This window comes from Eucalyptus grandis, chromosome 1, assembly GCF_016545825.1.
Source record: "Eucalyptus grandis isolate ANBG69807.140 chromosome 1, ASM1654582v1, whole genome shotgun sequence".
Classification (NCBI taxonomy): Eukaryota; Viridiplantae; Streptophyta; class Magnoliopsida; order Myrtales; family Myrtaceae; genus Eucalyptus; species Eucalyptus grandis.
This window is the reverse complement of record NC_052612.1, coordinates 25,184,047-25,206,346: the sequence shown is the minus strand read 5'-3', so window position 1 is coordinate 25,206,346 and position 22,300 is coordinate 25,184,047. Positions and strand designations below refer to the sequence as shown.

The 22,300-nt window shown below is 38.9% G+C and overlaps 2 protein-coding genes across 2 annotated transcripts; both read left to right on the top strand.

The window, feature by feature from the left end:
- Window positions 1–880: 880 nt before the first annotated feature.
- Window positions 881–7,014, top strand: LOC104436256 (UDP-glucuronic acid decarboxylase 1). Its single transcript, XM_010048983.3, has 7 exons — window positions 881–1,664; window positions 1,854–2,001; window positions 2,085–2,164; window positions 5,795–5,878; window positions 5,987–6,061; window positions 6,327–6,419; window positions 6,569–7,014. The coding sequence occupies exons 1-7, from the start codon at window positions 1,035–1,037 to the stop codon at window positions 6,773–6,775; spliced, it is 1,317 nt and encodes a 438-aa protein (XP_010047285.1). The 5' UTR covers window positions 881–1,034; the 3' UTR covers window positions 6,776–7,014.
- An 11,997-nt stretch (window positions 7,015–19,011) lies between these two features.
- LOC104436265 (protein SODIUM POTASSIUM ROOT DEFECTIVE 2) lies at window positions 19,012–21,304 on the top strand. Its single transcript, XM_010048993.3, has 3 exons — window positions 19,012–19,754; window positions 20,352–20,427; window positions 20,818–21,304. Exons 1-3 carry the CDS (start codon window positions 19,098–19,100, stop codon window positions 20,946–20,948), a joined length of 864 nt encoding a protein of 287 aa, XP_010047295.2. The 5' UTR covers window positions 19,012–19,097; the 3' UTR covers window positions 20,949–21,304.
- Window positions 21,305–22,300: the final 996 nt, after the last annotated feature.

Here is a 22,300-nt window from a genome sequence, read left to right as displayed (position 1 = left end):
CCATGAAGGAGGACATGCAAGAACAAGCAAAAAAATGTCTTTAACGAAGAGAATTCCTCAAGAGTATCCAAGGAAAATAGTAACATTTTCACCACAAGCGTTGGCAAAATAGAACAAAATCGGGAACGGTTTCCCAGGATAAATGTAGATTGGTGATTGGGTGCGTTGAATGATGATTTACACAAAGCAATAAAAATTCAGACACGTCATAGATAATGGAGAAACACTCAGTAGAATCAAAAGCAACCCTCGGAAGCCACATTACACTTAGCAACACTATTGAAGTTCTCTTTTATGTTTCCTTCTAGAAACTCTTGTACTGGTTATCAAATGTGTATAATTTTCCTTCCAATAATTTCGCCGTTCCTCTAAGGTATTAATAATTACCTTGTAAGAGCATTTCATCATCGTTTAAGTATGTTTGAAGTTCTACTTGAGGGCAATGATGTTCAAGATATTGCATATAAAGGTCATGATTTCTGTCGTAACTAGAATGGCTCCTAATGTACTATTATATATAATAGGTATTCCATACATCCCTTAATTACAGTATAGTAATTAGAAATTGTATCGAATGGTCAAACTGATACACCTATGATAAATTGATGACAAAACTTTAAACTTGTACATCTATTAATTACTACTTATTATCCAATTCAATAATTTAATTAAAACTAATAGAAAGTAAATTTCTCATATATTTACAAGTTTTGGATAAATTTATCATAAATCTATTAATTTGAAGTTTTTGTGATATTGACTTCTAAATGAATTCTTCTTAGGGACTAGATTGAAAGGATTGAACAAAAATCTGGCTCTTCGTAAAAATGAAGCTGATGAGAAAAAGTTAAAAATGTATCTTCACTCACCAACCTCCTCCCCCAGGCAAAACAGCTTCACCAACTTCGTCTTCTTCTTCTTCTTCACTACGAAAATTCAATTCCACGCAATTCAACCCTCCGCACGCCCTTAATGCCTCCGCGATCCATCCCGACGTCCTCTTTCCGCCGGAGCTCCGATCGCTCCCGACCACCATGAAACAGCTGCACAAGCAATCGAGCATGAACGTCCGCCGCGACGAGGAGATCGCCGCCCCCAAGCCGTCCTCGTACTCCCCCAAGGCCCTGAAGCACCCCCGCTCCCTCCCGCGATCCATCCACTACCTCCTCCGGGAGCAGCGCCTCCTCTTCGTCCTCGTCGGCATCCTCATCGGCTCCACCTTCTTCATCCTCCAGCCCACGCTCTCCCGCCTCGGCCCCGGGGAGGCCCGCGCCTCGATCCCCCGCCTGTTCCGGGTCGCCCCGGGCTTGCCGGAGCGAGATCAGGTCTCGACCGCCACCGCCGTCCCCAAGCTCGTGCACGGGTACGGCCGCGTCCCCGCCTCGGTCGCGCGGCGGCGGCTGAGGATCGTCGTGACGGGCGGGGCGGGATTCGTGGGGAGCCACCTCGTGGATAAGCTCATCGCCAGGGGCGATGATGTGATCGTGATCGATAACTTCTTCACGGGGAGAAAGGAGAACGTCGTCCACCATTTCGCGAACCCGAGGTTTGAGCTCATTCGGCACGATGTCGTGGAGCCGATTCTGCTGGAGGTCGATCAGATCTACCACTTGGCTTGCCCTGCCTCTCCCGTTCACTACAAGTATAATCCCATCAAGACTATCATATCCTTGCCGACTTCTTGTTTTGGTGCATTTGGGGCTCTGTTACTTATGTGCTTTCCTTTTATCTTGAACTTTCATTTCTCTGTCTTCTTTTTAATTGTCATTCTCTTAGTTTGACCCTGCAGCTTGTGATTAGTTTGCTAAATTGGCAAGATTTATAGAGTTTAATATCCTTAACTGAGATCATACAAGACGAATGTGATGGGAACTCTCAATATGTTGGGTTTGGCCAAGAGAATTGGAGCGAGGTTCTTGCTGACTAGTACAAGTGAGGTCTATGGTGATCCTCTCGAGCATCCTCAGAAGGAAACCTACTGGGGAAATGTCAATCCAATCGGTACTGTGCTAGTTTGTATTTTCCTTCTTATTGTTCTGGTGCACTGCCCTTCCATGTCTATCTTATCCGCAAACCATTTTCAGGTGTTCGGAGCTGCTATGATGAAGGAAAAAGAACTGCTGAAACATTGGCGATGGATTATCATCGAGGTGCTGAAGTGGAGGTGACTGATTCTAACTCTGAATCTTATGTTAAAGACGCTATTACTTTCTTTAGTTTCAAATTTATTGGGCATGAAGTAGCTGTTGACTTTCACTAGTACAGGCAAGAATTTGTTCCCATACAAAGCCCCATATGGATTTAGCTAAGTTACCTTTACATGCTTTTTTTATAAACGGACCACATATCATTCTAATTCAAACAAGGCGATCTCTTGTTCTGAGCTGCTTCAAGTTCAAGTTACGCTTCCCTGTGAACTTTCTGGGAATGTCCTGAATTAGTGGGTTGCTTTTCCCGGTCATTGTCATAAATATAGTTACCTATCTCGCATGAACACATGAAGATAGTTTCTTCAATTTATCTGATTAAGTACCAACTGAGTGCAGACCCATTAAGGCTGTTACTGTATTATACTCAGGTGCATATCATTATAGCTGTACTGGAGTTTAGAGTAATTTCAGAACTCTGTAGATTTTCTGCATATCTGATCAGTGGCAGCGTGTTCCACCTGGATCTCCATGTTGTCTTACCCAAGTCCCGTTATCCACTACTTAATAAAAAATAATGAAAAAGTTCCTCTCTCATAGATTATTTGTGTTTGTATGGTGATTATTAGTAATATTTAATGTAGTTAATTTTTTTTCTGACATGCATAGCGGCAATAAATAAATACACGAAAAGGATAATTGAATGGAAAAATGCATGAACATTCAATAACTAGTGGGAGAAGTTAATGTGACTAGCCAAAGAAGCTAGAGGTATAACCCTCTCGTGGTCAAGCCCGAATAATTTCACTTTCCTTCATCTTGCAGATACACAGAGTATAAGCAAATAATGGAGAAATCCTTAAACTTGTCAACTACGCGCAAGAAAGTTTTAACTAAATTCCACTTGATGGCTCACTTCTATAATAAGAAAGACATGTCATGTCAACTTGTGCGGTGCAATTGAGATACACAGAAGCAACATGCCAAAGAAATTTTGCAAAGTCTCAAAGACAATAAATTAATGCAAAAGGTAAAGCCAAGGCAGGAGAAGATAATACTTGACTGACCACATAGAACAACCATGTGAGTGCATATCCATCGTTATATTTATTAATGTGATAAATTTTTGGACTTTCTTAGAAATATAACTCATTTTGAATGAGGATTATACTTTAGATGTCATTAATAGGAGAAACAGAATGGTCTGAACATTCAAGTAGAGAGTGTGAGAAGTTGAAATTGAATCTATGATCCAGATTCATGATATCTTCAGCATAGATAAAAGCATTATATTTTTTTTATTCTCATAAGTGGCTCTAATCATGTATTTCATCAATTTGCTTTCTATGTCACGTGCCTATGGGGAGATCCTCATCTTGTACATATAATTAGGCTAAAGGGCTAATGTGCATGCTTTGGTGACTGAATGCAAATAGACCGGTTTAGAACTTTTCTAGCAAATATTGTAGCTGGGAGGTTAATGCTTATATTTTGACCACGTTGGTTTCTCATGATAACTAGGCAGACCATTGTGCATTCAATGTATATCTTCAAGGTCAAATATGTAGAGCAGTTGTACCTCAATGCCACTTGGGCTTTTCACAGTGATGAGTTGCCTTTCATAAGAAGGATTTAATCTCTCCTGGCTGTGTCCCTCTACAACTTTTGGTATCATGGTAAGAAAGATATCTTTCAAAGGGAAGAGATTACCTTAAATACCATTGGGTATTCAAGATTGATATGTCTAGAATGAAACTTATTTTCATGAAAATCGGTTGAGCTCTAACTAATGGATCTTGAGCTCTTTCAATATCTAGAATGCTCTTTGTTCCCTCTGGTGGAATTTTTTTTTTTTCGCTCAAAGTTTGCTTAATTATCTAGTTAGAAGAATAATGGTGGACATAATATGCTACTGTAAAGGAAATAAGAGGTTTGGATCTTTGGGGTGTTCTGTTCTACACCTTAGAGACTTAAGGCTGATTACTCTACAGGGAGTCATCCACAAAGTTTTAGCTCAGGTGTTGGCCAGAAGACTTAATTATGGAGAATCACGTCAACAATCTTTGAGGACATATAAAAGGTGCCAAATAAAGATCTACTGATAGATGACAGTTACAATTATTTTCCTTATTAGATTAAGAATCTCAAATTACGTGTCACTTATGAAGTGAATACTATGTGTCAATTATGAAGTGAATACTATGTTTCCTATTTATTTTTATTTTTATTTTTATTTTTTTAAATTAGGACATCAGGTTTCCTAATCATGAGTTTTCCATTCAATTTGGAATAGGGTTTAGTGGAGTCCTTGAATAAAATGCGCATCCTATGGACTGTTTAAAAATGATTGAATTAATGAAATTTCAGTTTTCAGCAAGTGTTTGCTATTCAGTTGTATGGTGTGATTTTAATTGCAGATGTAATGCTTTGGTGGGTTCATTTGATAATACCTAATTCAATCTCATTACTTCCAATCAAACCTTTTCCTACAAATATTGATTCCTCCAGTACTAATGTCAAATTTCAGCCTAACCCCAATCCACTGTTCATATCTACTGTTCCCAAGACTGTTCATGAGCATTGTTCCTAGAACAGTATTTGGAGACTTGGTTAGCATCTGATCAGGTCCTACATCACTAAAGGGTGCAATGTTTGGGCCTTTTCAGTTTGCTTTTATAGAAATGAGACAAATCTTTAGTGCTACCTTGATTGCAAATGGAGTAGTTGATCCTATAATCAAGGATGGCTCCTATCCCGTAAGTGATCACAAATTCTTAATGTCACCATAAGTTGTGTATTTGTTGGCAAAAGATATGGAATGGGAGTGATCTGCAGATTCTAGAGGATCAATGCGTTCGTTTATGCAACTTTGATTGGAGTGTTGTAACAAATAGGAACAATTTTATGCTTTGATGGCTGTGTTTCGCTGGAAGTAGTCACGTGATTGAAGTAAATTTGATGTTCCATAAAAGAGGAAAGGCATATGATGGAAGGTCCAAGTCTTCTAGTGGTTGGAGCCAAGATGAAATTTTGTAGCCATGATGGCAGAAAACTTGGATAAGCTACTTTACAAGCTGATTCCATGGTGCTATGGGCTGTGTAAGATTCAGCTTCTTCAACCTTAGCAGGATTGATTTGGTTCGATTCTGCAGTGAGACCTGCATTCTTGGTTTTGCTTTCTTTTTTATAGAGTTCCTATGTTTAGGAGGACAGGCTGAGTTCAAATTGCTGCTCGCCGCCTCCAGATCACTATTTTGCTTCAATTTTCCTCATTTTCTGAGATCTATTGATGAAGATGTGATACAATAATAAGTGCAGATGCCCTTAGAGATGAGCTATCCAAATAAATGACAATGCTTTGACCTTGTTAAGCCTAAGTTATATTGATTCTTAAATCACTAGAACTGAGGCCAACATCTTGAGACCCGTTTTTACTGCAGATTGTTAAACAAATGGATTAAAATAGACTGATTGCGATTTAAGATTGACAGACCGTTTGTGTTCCAAGCTCAACTCTATGTCAATTTCCACATTGAGTGTGGTGCATTTGCTTTTTAGTAATAATCATAGAGCGGGTATATTTAGTCTTTCTTATCTCTTGACTGTCACATGCAATGTTCTGCTATTTATTAGATTCTTTCTTGCAGGTGCGCATTGCTCGAATTTTTAACACATATGGCCCTCGTATGTGTTTGGATGATGGGCGTGTTGTCAGCAATTTTGTTGCTCAGGTATCTGGTTCTGTTTTTCTCATACAAAATGTTTCTGATGATTAGAGGATTATATTTGGGATGTTCTGAGTTTTCTCATTTATTAAACCATGTAACTATGGTTCTTAGGCAATCCGCAAACAACCATTGACAGTTTATGGGGATGGAAAGCAAACACGGAGCTTCCAATATGTCTCTGATTTGGTATGGCCACTTAATTTTGTGCTTATTTATGCTTGGGTATGCACACTTCACATTCGAAATACTTTGGACACTATACAGTGTCTTCAAAATGTTATCGTGAGCAAATATGCATACTCTGATGAACTCATGGTCTAGAAGCTAGATTTGTGAAGTTTTGAGAGATTACATCATAGATGGGCGAAAGTGGATTGTTATAAGATCTCCATTGTAGAATAACCTTCCATGTTTTGGCTGTTTATGGTGAATTACGGAGTCCTGATGTCAGGTCGATGGACTGGTGGCATTAATGGAGGGTGAGCATGTGGGGCCCTTCAATCTTGGCAACCCTGGGGAGTTCACCATGCTTGAACTTGCTGAGGTTTGATTTCTTCAAGTTTTCATCTATATGTTTCAATCCTCATAGCTTGGAAAAAGCTCAACGTTGAATCACCTTGTGGGCACAAGCATGCATGTGCATGAACAGTTCTTTCAATCATGCTTATGTCTTCTACCACACTTTGGGCACAGGTGGTCAAAGAAACGATTGACCCTAGTGCCACAATAGAATTCAAACCAAATACTGCTGATGATCCGCACAAGAGGAAACCAGATATCGGCAGGGCAAAAGAGCTTCTCAACTGGGAACCAAAGATATCACTGAGAGATGGACTGCCTCGTATGGTGTCTGATTTCCGGAATCGCATCTTGAACGAGGATGAAGGGAAAGGTTTCTAATCAACATGTATCACCGAACAAGCTTGTATAGCGTTAAGAGCATTTTTGTATCGTGATGATTTTTTATATCGAATCATGCTTGTCATTTGCCAGTTTTGTAGCCATTTTTTTATTTTTATTTTTGTATCTGCGGTGTGCCTAGGCGTGCTCTATTATGCAAATCCTTACTCAGAATTCCCAGTTACAATTACTAATTAAATGTTCCATTCTTTTTGGGGGGTATACAATGTCCAAGACAAGTAGTAAATTGGCATTTTGTTTAGCTTAGCCTATATGCATTTCTTTTGTTTCTCTGCCTAATTTCCGTGGATGCTTAGGCGATTGTTGCTTTTTACGAATGCTTCCCTTATGTTCTTGAGAGGCTGTGGTTTTTATCCGAGGTTGTGATACTGTTTTCTTTCTATCTCTAACATTCTTACATTTCATGAGGGTTGCCTTAGCTCCCGGTCCTCTAAAGTAGAGCCCTCTCTCGAATGGCTAAAGAACTGTGGCACATGCCTTCTACAAGTTTTATCATGCCAGTCATCACCCATTTTTTATTCGAATGACTTTGTTTGTTTTGTAGTAAACGAATGGTTTGAAAAATATTTTTCTAAAAACGATTGCTTGGATTTCTTATAAATGTGATAGAATAAAAAATGTTTTCATCATTTATAAAAATGCTAAGATATAAATTGTTATCGATAATGAAAATATTTTCAATTGACTAATTATTTTAAACAATATAAGTGATTATTTTGAAAAGAAGTATTTTTTAAATTATTTATTTTCTATGAAATAAACGGAACTGATGTGATCATTAGCCTTGGGGGTACATATGATATGAAAAAAGAGAAAGACTTGATCTACTTTGATGCTCTGGTCCCAACTGGGTTCGCCATTAACAAAAGAAGTACAGGGGCACCTCTTCCAGATACTTTCATCTATGTACATATTATCTGACCAAGAATTTAATTACATGCTATGTGAAGGTTAAATTGGGAAGTATTGAATATGCGTTGGGGCTGTATGATGCGAATCAAATGGAGTTGGTATTGCTAAAGGATTTGATAAGGAGGACAAAATATCCAAAAAAAATAGAGTTTATGTATGCAATGTGAAAAGATAGGAAGAGAAATATTGAAAAAAGGGACCAGTGCATAAAAAGTCTTAAAATCTATTGTGAAAGTGTAATCAAATTCTAAAACTTTCACATAGTATAATTAATTTTAAAGTTGTCAATTTTTTTCAATTAAGTCCCTTCATTAATTCCATCTAATTTGATTAATGAAAAAAACTATTGTGATTTTTATTTAATTACTTTCTTAAAACACACGGCATTAACCAATTGCCACGTCAAGAAAATACTTGGAAATTTAAAGACGAAAAAAAAGGAAGCTTCGTGTGAATGGTTAGGTGTTTCAGCTTCACGGTCATGGCTGCTCCAGCTTTGTGCTTTGTCGAGCTTGGCCATGGCCATTCGAGTTTCTTCAAGGTTGTGGTCATGGCTGCTCTAGTTTTGTCAAATCCGATAATGGCAGCTCCAGCTTTTAGGCTTCTTCAAGCCCGCAGCCATAGCCACTTGGGCTTCATCGAGCTCAGACATACTCGAGTTTTCGAATTCACGGACGTCGCCCTTGAGGATGGCAACAAGGAGGATGCAGTGTTGGGCGAATCGGAGCTGGGGGAAGTCGAAGCATAGCCATCTTCACACTCGCAACGGTGGGCATAGCGGAGTTGGGGGATGCAGTGGTTGGTAGAGTAGTGCAAAATCGAGCGACGACGGTAGTGGACAGATTGGCGTGACAAAGGGCCAAGAAGAGGAAGATGCTTGAGTTGCGGATGCCGCACCGGCGCCTCTTTCTCCAAAAAGATGATAAAAAGTATCAAATCAACATTTTTCATTGGTTATCTTTACAGGATTAATGGATGTATTCGATTTTATCAATTTGACAAGTTTTAGGATATAGTTATATTATTTGAAAGTTTTAAGATTTGACTGTATTTTTGTAATAAATGTTGGAATTTTTAATGTAGTATCTTAGAGAAAAATGGAGAAAGACGAAGAAAGCTATAAAATCATATGATTTGATTAACAAGGATGGAGATTTCTAATTAGGAAACTGGAGATCACTTATTAAAGTCCCACAAACTGAAAATTAATTAACATTGCCTCGCTGTTTTTTCCAAACTAGTAAACTTTTGGCTGGCATTCTCCCTCTCTTTTTTCACTGTTCATTGTCCTTTTCAACCTTCAACCATGGGGAGAGTTTGAGTTAGTTTTACCCTATCCTCCCTCTTTTATCGATTTTATTTGTGTTTTCTTGTTATTCTTGTTTTTTTTTCTTCTCTTTCAATTTAGATATGAGAGCTTTCTTCTTCCAGTCTAGTTCTAGATTTGAAAATTTAAACTCTCCCAATCTAGTTCTAGTTTTAGGAGCTATCCTCTCCCCATTTAGATTTGGAAGTTTAATGGATTCAATACCCTCTGCTCTATCAGTGTACAAGTCCTCTGCCAACAACTTCAATGGTGATCGCATGAGATATGGCATTTCACCGAACCACAAAAATTTGCTCTTCCAAATATTAGATGTGTATTTGTTCAACTGTTATGATTGTCTCTATAAGACGATGGTGTAGAAGACGTTGAATCTAGGTGCGGACCGCCAGTTGACAACACCATTGTTATTGGAGAAGGAATTTCTGAAATGTGCTTGTTATTGACAATAATACGAGACCCAGTAATCAGTTTGATTATTTGCTTGACAGATTTATTATTATGGAATGAGTGTGTGTTTAACCTGCCAGTGCTCTGTTGATCATCTTTATTTTTTGGGTTTTGCTTTGTTTTTGTAATATTATGGGTTTTGCTCTATTTTGATTTATCTTGCTTTGAAACCTATGCATTTTTCATATATTCTTTTAAGCAATGAATATAATTTTTTTTGACAAAAAAAAGTCGCACTAATTACGTGCAGGTTAAGGCCACCTGCACGGACCTGAGCAGGTCCTTAAACTGCTCCTCCCTGAATAAACCATCCCGGGGGGACTCCTCCTTGCAAGCCATTTATAGGCAAGTGAGGGGAGAGTAGTATGGGATAACGGTCCCATTGGGTATCCCGGCCAAGCCCGAAAGGGTTAGGGACCCACCCTTGATCCCCGTGAAGCCCTTCTCTTAGCATACTAGGTTGGGTTCAGGGAAATGACAGGGCCTGGACAGTGGCAAGCTGCCCGGTCAAGGTGATATGTACAGGTCAAAAACTTGGATTTACTTAGTTGATGATCCTTAAACGATCTTTTATGTGCCTTCAAGTAATCGGCTTTCTCTCGTGCCTCTAGATTATCTAAATAAATAAATAAAAAAGGCTCATGTGTCTCATCAAATGCATCGGCAGTACAAAGTTTGGGTGGCCAGTGTATGTTCCGCAAGGAGTCAAAAATAATTGTCCTGAAAATCTCAAATCATGGGTGTCCCCTTGCCAGACTTTAAAGAGTAGGGCTCTGCAACTGCATGCACATGCAGCCTGTATCATTTTCTCTGTACGTTCATGTAGAGGTGGGGTCTGTGACTGCTATTTACTTCTGTGTAACGTTCATAAAGTGTGACACTGAACGGGGAATTCAGACAACAGTGGTCCCAATGCCCTCGGGCTCAGGTTAACGTCTCTACAACCACATCTTCCGCTAGCTGGGTTCTCATCTCATGTTCAGGTTCATAGGAAAGATGAAGCAGCAAGTCATCCTTAGCCATCGTAGACCGACACCATTGTAGCCATCGAACGTGAGCCTCGCATAGACCGAGTCGATATAATATTTTTCCCTCTACCCAAGTCGAACGTGATGGTGAACAACTCTAGCATTATTCCATGTCTCGGGTATCGTTAAACGTGACCTCTCTGAGCTGCTTGCCGCTGTCATCTCTTTTCTTTCCTTTGAAAATTTTCTTTTTAACGTTGCTCTCTGTCCCAGATTTAACAATATTTCTGCTGACAATCTTGTTTTTTTGGTTGAATCTTCGACAGCATCCTCTCAGTCTGTGCGAGGACAATTAGGAAACGCATTTATTCATGGCCCATGCCTGGCGTCTAAATAATAAAAAAAGGGTAAGTTCATTAGACTCCTAAAATTTATTATAAAAGTAAAATTGAGTTCTAAAATTTGTAACAAGTGCAATCAAGTCATAAACTTGTCAACTTGATCTAATTGAATCATTCCGTTAACTCCATCCAATTTAGCTTACAAAAAATATTGATGTGTCTTATTATTTTACTTTCTTAAGACATGTGGAGATAACTGGCGCCCATCAAGCACCACGTCAAAAAAATATTTAAAAAAAAAGAATACAATCAAAATTAGATTAAAAAAATAAAAGGCTCAAATTTATTTAAAAAAACAAAGAAGAACATATTCTCACCCATGGCTTAGCCAAGCTTGTGACATCCATGGTTCTGGGTCATGAGAAATGGCCATGGAATTGGTGTGCCAATAGTGGAGATCGGCCATGGATCTATCTAAGAATCAGCCATGGATCGATTGGCCCGATCAAAAGATCCATCTAAGAATCAGTTATGGATTGATTGGCCCAATCGGAAGGATGACTGAGGGATTAGCCATGGTCCGATCGAAGGATTGGCCGTGGATCGATCATGGGATTGGTAGTGAATTGGTCCTCTAATCACGCAAGTCGACCCCAGCTATTCGGCCATGGATTGACTGCTTGACCATAAGGGTTGGTCGTGGGGTGATCACGTACCGTCATGGATCAATCCCTCGCAATCATGCACTAGTTGCGGGTGTTTTTGCTTGGCCATGCATTGACCACGGGGGACCATGAATCGATCGCATGCGACTATGTGTCGGTTGTGAATCGATTGATTCCATGCAATCACATGACAACGAGGTCGATCACGAGTTGATTATGCTTGACTATGGATTATTCATGAATTGGTCATGGATCAAAAGTGATGGATCATATATTGGTCACAGATCGATAGTGGATTAGCTCAGCAACCCCGCCGCTTGGCCATGCGCCAGGCCATGAGCCCGGCCATGCACCAATTAGTCTAGTCATGCGCCAAGCCATAAGATTGGCCTTGTGCTAGGCTATGAGTCAACTTTGAGCTTGAGTAGCTCAGCCTTACACCTAGCCAATCCTAGCCATGCGTCAGCCAAGATAGGCCTTCGACCTCGCCATGTTGGTTAGGCTTGGCTATGAGTAGTCTCGCTCGGTTGTGAATTGGCCACAAACCTTGGCCTAAATGGTGTAGTCAATTGTGTATGAACATGAAAAACTCTCACTGATAATGTTCGCGCTTCCATCAGCTTCTTTCTCACGTTTGCAAAATGTTCTTTGGAAAGTAGTCCATCAATGAAGAAAATGACTTATCAACTTAGGTAGCAAAGAACTTAGGTGGCAATGAGAAGGATTTGGTCATGATTACATGTGACAACTTAAGCAAGATAGTTGAGTAGTAAGAAACATGTGACCAAAATCCAAAGCCAATGATGACCAAATCTTAGGTAACTTATTTATGAAGGATTCATCCTAGGTGGCAGGGAGGAGATCTGGCAATGATTGCTAGAAGATTTGAATTGGTGAACAAGAAAAGCCAAATCATGATTATAGGATGAGTCATAAGCTTAAAGGGACCAATGAGGAGGATGCCATATGTGTCTCTAGAACCTTCACTACCTTATGTGGCAAGGGGAAGATTTGGAAATGATTAAAAAAGATTTGGCTTGGAAAACAAGTAGGTCAAGTATGATTATGTGATAGCTCATGAGCTTAAGGGAACCAATGAGGAGCCTGATAAGTGTTCTTCATTATTTCCTCTAGAACTTAGGGTGCCATGCCATCAAGATAGGGTTGCCACTCAAAAGGAGCTCATTAGGCTTGTGAGGATCATTTAATGAGGTTTGACCTATAAATAGAGGACCGCCCCCTTTATTCTCAATACCTTTGGCTCATCTCTTCACTTCTTTCTCTATTGTGCCCTCTCTCTTTCTCTCGGCCTTACTTGCCACTCGCCCTCACCATTTAGCCATTCTTGGCCAACTGCCATTGCTTCGTCGACTGTAAGTAGAATTCTTAACGTTCAACTAGGGAGAAGTGCTACATTGTTGAATTTGGATGTGTGCTCACCCGTGCTTAGTTGTGCGCATGATGACAAGTGTTTTGTATGGTTTGCTCATATTTTTGCCTGCATAAGTATGTACATGCCCAGAGTCACAAACGGGTCTCGTGCAACCTTGTATCGACATTGAGGTGTGTTGGTTTGAAATTTGGGTGGCTTAGTCGTGTTCTCATTCAGGCTTGGTTATGTACATGTTAATTATTTTTGTATGGTTTGTACATGTCTTTGCATGCATAAGTATGTTCATGCCTTGAGTCACGAATGAGTCTTGCTTGGTTTTCGATTGATGTTAAGGCGTGACAGATCTGAACCTTACTTGGTCTTGGATCAACATTGAGATATGTCAATTTAAGTCTCGCTTGGCTTTGTATCACTATCTAGGCATGTCGATTCAAGCCACGAGTCACGAGCTGTGCTTGGCATATTAGTATAGTTATGATGTTATAGGTCATGGCATACCCACACTTATGTGAGTATGCCTTTAGGCCTTATTTGTGTAGGTTGATATGAAAGATAATGAACCAGTTTGTGTGATACATGATGTGTAGTTACATAAATGAAAGATAAAAAAGTCATCGATGCGTCTTGGTAGTAGTTTCCACTACACCAAGGACAAATCCTTGAGGGGGATGGTTTAAGAGCACGTCCTAAAGAGGATAATACCAATTTAAGATGAGGGATGGTTCAAGAGCATGCCTCTACCCCAAACGACGCATGACGTTGTCTTGTTCATGAGAACAAGATGTGCCCTTGTCAACACGATGCCTCAAGGAGAGTTTTTGCAATGCCGCTAGGAGTTGGGCGATGCCTCGCAAGGGAAATGAGAGGTTCCCTACGGAAGGGTTGTCAAGTGGGATGTCTCTCGGTGGCGATGCTTGGCTTGAGGAGGGATGCCTTGGCTAATGACAGGAAGCTTCTGAAAGTATGGGAAGAACTGTTTGAGACTGTTAATGAACCTTTTGTGCATGTTGATATGCATTGTTTGCTATGTTTGTTAATAAGCTAAAGGTAGGGCATACTTTGATTGTGAGTTAGAATTGATCACATGGATATAGTCTAGATGTAGTAATAGATTCGCTATTGATTTGCCATTGATGCATTAGAATGAATAATGTTCACATGTTAGGTTTGATGAGGATGACGAGTCATCCTTCTACTTGAGCATTAATGATTTTACTTATTGAATTTTTGACTCACCTTGTTGTTTTTCCTCAGATTCATAGATATGAAAGTCTCACCCCTTTGGAGCCGAGGCCATGTTAGAGGAGATAGGAATCCCCTAGCCTACAGCTAATAGAAGATTAATTTAAATAAGAAAGTGTATGTAGAAAATGACTTGTAAATATACTGACGTTGATTAGAAGTAGTGTGTTTCGTGCTGTGTTTTCCCGGTGGCTTGATTACTTCTTTGTCTGAGAGATGGTTGTTGTACATGCTTTTGCATGCTCATAAGAACAAGATAAAATCAAAAAGCAAGAAACGGGTCAGCAACGTGACTGGAATGTCACAATAATAACCCTTGTCAAGTCGTTACGAAGCCCTTATCAGTGGCCGCTGCCACAATTGCCAAAGAGGGCCAATGGAGGTCGCTTGGGCCTTCCCAAAGCCCGACAACCCTTGTTAGCCTGAATCTGGGGGAGGGCATAGGATTGGTGACAGTTGGTGGGCTTCGAAAAGGCCTGGACAACCTTTGCTAGCCCTTCTCGACGGCTGTGGTGATGGCCACCAGTGAGGGCTTGGCCAAGCCGTGGGCTAAGAAGCACCAACACTCTTCGGAAGCCTTCGTATCATGTCCGACACTTCGACACGTGTCTGACATGCTTCGACACGTGTCTGACATGCTTCTACACACTTTGACACATTCCAACACGCGGTCAACAAGTGTCGGAAAATCCGACACGTGGTCAACTCTTTTCGACATGCTCCGACATGCGAGTTCGAAATTTCAAGACGTGATTCCAACATGCACGGGGTCAATTTTAAAAATTTTCAATACTTGATGAGTCAAAATGTAAATATATGAAAAAAATAATGAAAATAACAAAAATAAAAGGGAAAGAAGAAAATTCTTACTCTCAAGCTTCTCACTTAAAAGTCCTGATCTTCCCATGAGTGATGATAGAACGACCCTCTTCTCGTCGGCATCGTTCCGTTGCCCCTGCATACTTAAAGTTATAATTCTTTTTGCTTCTTTCCGATGCTTGAGAGTTATTTCTTTTGATCTATGTTATTGGCTTGTGAGTTATCTCTCACATTTTCCGTGGCGAATTTAGTGATTTCCTTTTCTTTTGGTCATACTTTGAGAGTTCTTGTTTTGGATTTTGATTTTTCTCAAAACTTGTTTTGTAGAGGAGATCCAAGCTAGTCTATATCATAAACTCTGAATTCTGTCTAAGACTATAAGAAATCTCACTAATCTCCGACAAGTATAAGAAAACAGGACATGTTCATTCAAGTTTACTCTTTCATGTTTGCAATTTTTGAATTTCTCTTTCAATCTTTGTCAAATTAAAACAATGAATGATATTAACAAATGTTTGATTAATATTTTTAGTATAAATTAATTCTATGCTCTTTTTATTATTATTTATTTATTTTTGCATATATATAAATATATATTTAATATATAACGTGTTGGAATGTATCGGAAATCTCTATTTTTGAGAAATAACGTGTTGACGTGTCGTGTCGTGTCATGTCGCTTGTCGCGTGTCCGTGTCGGTGCTACATAAGCCATGGGTGAGTTTGTGTGTGTGTGTTTTCACTTTTAGTTTTTTTATTTATTTTTAATCTAATTTTATTTGTATTTTTAATATTTTTCTAACATGGCACTTGGCATGTGTCACATCATTGCCACGTGTATTAAGAAAGTAATAAAATAAGATACGTCAACATTTTCCGTTAATTAAATTGGACGGAGTTAACGGAAAGACTTGATTAAACCAATTTGACAAATTTTAGGAGTTGATTGCACTTATTATAAGTTTTAGAATTCAATTGCACTTTCATGATAAATTTTAGGATGTCTAGTGCACATATCAAAAAAAGAAAAAAGAAAAGAAAAGAAGCAATTCAATATTATGTGCGAAGTAGCACTAGTTGCTCTTTACCAAAAAAAAAAAAAAAAAAAGTAGCACTAGCCGGAAATCACCCTTCGGGGATCACACGACCCTCTAGTGCGTGGTGACAGCGTCGAGCCTTGCTGCAAGCTGTTATTTAGACGTAAACCTCAGGGGAGGCTAGCTCAGGACCCCACCACTAGGACCTCCCACTTAAGACACTTTAGTAACGAGAGGGTTCTCGCCCTTGATCTCGGCAATGAGGAAGATAATGCACTAGTTGCTATATATATATATTTGGTAAAAGTAAGTAAAACACTAGTTGCTATATTCATAACCCACAAGTCGGTAAACAGGAAATATGTCAATACTGGCATGACGACAAGAATGCTCCAGAAAATCTTGAGTACTTACATCATTATGATGAGAATAGGGACTTCACTGAGATGTGCTTATAAGCAGAAAATGCAACTCGTTTTTATTTATTTATTTATGTAAAACGACTCTAGGTTAATATTCATGATAAAAAGTAAGGTTGGCGAGATCGACGATGGGTCAGATGACCATACAAGAATTTTTCCTCTAAAACTTAACATAAGGCTTTCTAATTTTAGTCGCACAAGGGAAAACGTGCGTTGTATAACTTGTACAAATTGTGCTTCCTAATGACAGCGATTTGAAGCGAAATTAAATATTTTATGATAGGCTGTCGAGGTGAATTAAGATAAAAATAAATTTGGAGAAAGGCAAAGTACGGCCATTTCCTTTACCGAGCAGGATCAGCAAATGAAATGATAGGTCTTTTGTATATTAAATCAGATTGGTAGCTTTCTTTGGAAATTAATCAAATTGGAGAATAAATCCTTGCAAAGGAGGTCAAAAGTGCTGGCTAGGGTTTTCATTTTATTTTAGCAGGGTTTTAATTCTATTTTTCTCTTTTTCTCTTTCTAACTTAGAAATTAAGAATGGCAGCTCATATGGCCACTTAAGCAGCCACCCATTTTAGTATGCCGGAGTGAACAAACTAAGTCTAGCATTGCTCGTCGACAGATGCTGCGTGGGATAGAAAGTTCATCTTTACATATTAAGTACTAGATACTCGATCACCTAGTCCCAACGTAGTCAATATTGAATCTAACTGGGAAGTAAATATGATTTGGTGCAAAACAAAGGTCCACTAAAGTAAAGTTATTAGTGCGAGAAATGCATCATATTCCTTTCATCCATCCATCCATCCCTGAACTTATGAACCCTGGTTTCAAGGTTTACCGGGAAAATTATTCAAATAATCCTAAACCTATTGTACGACAACTAATTTAGTTTAAATTTTTTTGATGATTTGTTAATGAAGTAATTCTAGCCAATTTTGGCCAATAATTGCTGACATGGCGATCCGGTTACCATTGGCTATCTTTTGTGGCATGATTGGTACTAATGTGGATGACTTTTACTTTTTTTGTGTGTGTATTTTCTCTTATTTTTTTTTCTTTTCCTTTTTTCATTTCCCTTCATCAGACTTCTGCTTGATGGAGGTTGCCACGGACTAGCGAAGGGAAATAAGAAGAATATCGTGAGTTGCAAACGAGTCAAGTTGATGCAATTTAATACTCATACGTTATATATGACTCTAACTCAACTTTCTTGAGTTTGGGAACTTGATTTGACATTTCAACAAACTCAAGCTTGAATTCAACTTAATAAATTAATAAATCAAATTCTAAATAGAAATTAAGCTCAAACTAAAGCCAATATGAGCGCCAATTCTAAAAGAAAACTTGGAAATATTTAAAAAAACACCATATATTCAATTAGGTTTGTGAATTACTCAAGTTAAAAGTATTTGTGAGGTTTTGTGAGACCATTGAGACTACTGTCAACTATTCTAAAATTTAAAGCAAGCTTAATCTGCTCCTTTTGTCTACTAAGCGTATAAATATGTAATTGGAGAGGCAAATTGGGGCCTCAAATGATTTGAACTTAGGATCTCTTGCTCTAATATCACGCGAGATTTTATGGCCTAATTACCAGCTTTTTAAGTGTTTAAGTTGTTAGATGAATGTGTGGTTTAATATTTAATTATTATAACATTCCCCCTCACACTTAATCTAGTCCTTTTGTCTAATACTAAGCATGTAAATATGTAAATAGGGGCTTGCAATGATTCGAACTTAGGATCTCGAACTCTAATATTATGTGAGATTTTGTGGGATTATCACCAACTATTCTAAAAGTCAAAGCTGTTAGATGAATGCGTGATTTAATATTTAATTATTCTAACACTCTTCCTCATGCTTAATTTGATCTTTTTGTCAAGTATTAAGTGTGGAAATATGTAATTGGAGAGGCAAATAGGGGCTAGAACAATTCGAACTCAGGATATACAGCTCTAATATCCTATACGAATTTGTGGGATATTGCCAACTGTTCTGAAAGTTTAAGTTATTAGATGAATACATGGTATAATATCTAATTATTCTAACAGAATTACCAAGCTTAGACTCAACTTGATTTAGGTACGAGAGAGAGAGAGAGAGAGAGAGAGAGAGAGAGAGAGAGAGAGAGAGAGAGAGAGAGAGAGAGAGAGAGCATAAACTGTCTCTAAAAGTCCAAAAACTTGATCCCTAAAAACCTCAACTCAAGTCAAGCATTTTCAAGCTTAGTCCCAACAGGCTTAAGTACATGAGTTCTGTGAACATAAATGTGGTCCGAGTCTAGTTGGATGGACCATGGTCCCCTAAAAGTCCAAAAACTTGATCCCTAAAAATCTCAACTCAAGTCAAGCATTTTCAAGCTTAGTCCCAACAGGCTTAAGTACATGAGTTATGTGAACATACATGTGGTCCGAGTCTAGTTGGATGGACCATGGTCCCCTAAGAATTCTTTCCATATATGCAAGGAATAAATCTTGCATGCTCGAGATGCATGTGAACTTAAGATATGTACTGTTGGATGAGATGAGATTCTCATGATTCGCACCTAATATAACGGTAGATGTGCCGTTGGGCTCACTGCGCTCGGAGCACGCAAGTTTATCTCCTGCGCAAGCGGGGGAACACACTTACCTGGCCAAGCTTTAAATGCAGAAGCAGACAACCTCACCTTCTGTATCTAAACACCAGCCACCTCAATCATCACCGCATCCTATCCAGCATGAGACGAATAGACATCTCATGTGCATCCCAAGCCTCAACGGCCGTATGCTCGAGCATGGAGAACAGGGCCAACCCTTCATCCTCATTACACTCCGACCGTCATCTGGGCGACCGAGCCATCGATCGCCACAATCCCATCATCAGAGACGCGAGGCGGTCCGTCCGGTCGTCCCTCCCCATCACTCCCCCTTGCAGCTCTTCTCACCACCCTCCCATCGACCCCATCCCGTACCGCCTACTTCACCAGAAAGCCAAACCAAACTCTCTCTCTCCTCCAAAATCAAGCGTCGACGACCCGAACAAGAACCAGTCAAGAACTGACGAAACGAAGAACAAGAGCAAGAAGAAGAAGAGGGGTGTGCATAGCATTTTGACCAGGAGCTTCTCTAGCACGACGGAGACTGCGTCGACCGTGCGGAAGAGCGTCAGCCATAAGCCCGAGCTCGGGGATGCGAGAACAACTCCTGCTGGGTCGACCCGGTATCTCTTGGGTGGTACCGGTTCTGTTGACGGGCTTCCAGATCACGATCCGGCTTTGGCACCTGCTTCGGCTCACAATTGGACTAACGATAGTCAAGATCATCATCAACAAATTGTTGCTTCCAAGCGCAATTCGTCTTCTTTGTCATCTCGCTCTGTGTCTGATTCGAACCAGGTAAGTCTTTTTTCTGCTGGTTCACTTGCTTGTGAGTAAGCTTCTACAAATCGATAGGCTTTGGCCAGTAATTACATTTACATCATTTTAGTAAGAGCAATTTTTACGGCTGCCGGTGGAAATTTTTTAAAGAAAATTATCTACGTGCAAATTCAGATGCTCTAATTTCATAAATATATTTGAACCAGGATAGAAAATATATGTTCAAATGTCTAATTCGGTTTATAAATTCGTGTTAGTTGGTTTATTCGCAGCCCACTATATATCATGCCCGATTTTGAATACTTCAATTAGAAGTGCATCGATAGCTTTAAATTTTTTGTTTTTTAATTGTTCACTTAAACAGTCGTTGGAGCACTCTTTGGAAAGTCCTGTCATTTAACATGCTAATTAAAAACTGATTAACTTTCAATTCACGTACTTTTTGAGTCTGCTCAAATCCACGTCATAACATTGCTAATTTTAATTATATATACAATTAGCTCTAGGACATTTCTTTTATGGGCTTCATCGACTAAAGAAAAAAAAATTGTAAAGAAAACTACATCGTTCTTGTTATTTAAAGACGTCGGAGTGAAGGTGGCGGCCGTCGCGCAGGTGGTCGTCTTGAGGGTGTCACTGCACTGCAAAGGCTGCGAAGGGAAAGTGAGAAAACACTTATCAAGAATGGAAGGTATGCATTGCCATTACTTGGCCAGGCCAGTTTTTTTCTATTGTATTTCATTTTATTTTTCTGGCACAATTTTTATAATTGTATCAGTTTCACTACAACCCAAAATACCCGAGCAGCCAAAATTAATCTCTCATTTATAAGGCTTACTGTATAATATCTAGCTTATTTTAAGGCTATATAAATCAAATGAATATGTTTCACGAAATGGTGAAATTCACGCAAAATTTTACTTAGAATGCACAACTTAACTTGTGTTTTTACTCACGGTGGGCTAAACTATTATATGATTAGTGATGACTTTACACAATATCTATAATCGGTTCTGCATGACGTGTTTTCACAGTTCAATTAGTCTCGTGGCTAACAAAACCCTAGAGATTTAAATTGCAGGCGTGACGTCATTCAACATAGACTTTGCAGCTAAGAAGGTGACCGTTGTGGGAGACGTAACGCCGGCCGGTGTTCTAGCCAGCGTCGCAAAAGTTAAGAATGCTCAATTTTGGACATCATCAACGGAATAGCATCTAATTTTCACTGATCTTCCGCAAAGCTTGCAATGAAAAATCTTTTGTGTCCTCATAATATGTTGGGGTCTTAGTCTCTTAGGAGTAGCTAGCAAATGGATAATTTTATTTTATTTTATTGCTGCTTTGTTTTGTTTTAATTTCTTTAACTTTTTTTTTTTTTGGTTGAAGAAAATAATGGGGTTGAGCAGTTCAGGAAATTTCTTTTTTTGTGTGTGTTTTGGGAATCTCTATTGCTTTGGAAGATGGGAGTGTTTTGATTCTTTTTTCGGCTATATTCTCGGATGCTATTTGTTGTCATTTGTTTTTTTATTCATGAGAAAAGGACATGCTATTAAATAATGATTTTATCCTGCCTGGAAAAGTGAACTTCAAGCCCGTTCTTCCAGATGACCAGGTATGGTTGGGCTACAATTTACATAGCCACGCCTTTGATCTTCCCGATAATGATCTTTCCGTAATCAGCCCAATGTCTAATATTCCCTATGTGTGATTTTACTTTGGGAAGTTGCAAGAATTAGCTTTAATTATTGGCTCAAGGCCATGGAGCATTTAAAGAAAGAGAAATTTCGACCAGTTCCACTACGCTTATAGGAGCAAGGGCCTATAGAACATGTGTATCGATATCATTTGAAACATTAATTGTATGATGTTTGCACCAAAAAATGTCCAAATTCTTTATATGGATAAGCAAGTGACTAAAGTGTAAATGTTATCAAGCACGTGACTCATTATTGACAACCATAAGGAGATTTTGATATTGACACATATCAATGATTGTTGACTAGTTATTGATATACGACAATGTATGGTTAACGATAGTTGACATAGATATTAATGAATGAGATTGGCAAGCAGTCAGGGCATTAAGAGAAAGTTAAACGCATAAAGTATCACGTTGCAATTACAGGAGGGAAGTTATTTGAAAAACAAAGTGATTGAGGTTGTGGAGCAATGGGCAAATGTTTTCAAAGGAACAACCATCCAAGGAAAAGAACATGACATCGTGAGAGTATAGACATAGAACTTTTGGAGATGAAGGAACATAGATACAACCGTTAGAAAACCACTTACAATTAGTTATGACACAACCAATACAAATACCATCAATCATCTACTGGAAAGCCCACACAAATCAAACGAACTTACCATCCCGCAGTTGTCTTTACTTTCCAGCATTGTGCTTTTATTTCTAGACTCACTTCGTCGATTAAATTCTAGTGTATATCTTTATCTTGGGTGTTATATTGTTGATTAAATTCTAGTATACCATCTCTACGTGATTAGGCTTTGTTATTAATTAAATTCTGACATAATTTGTTTACACTTGGTTTTGTCATAGTCTTTAT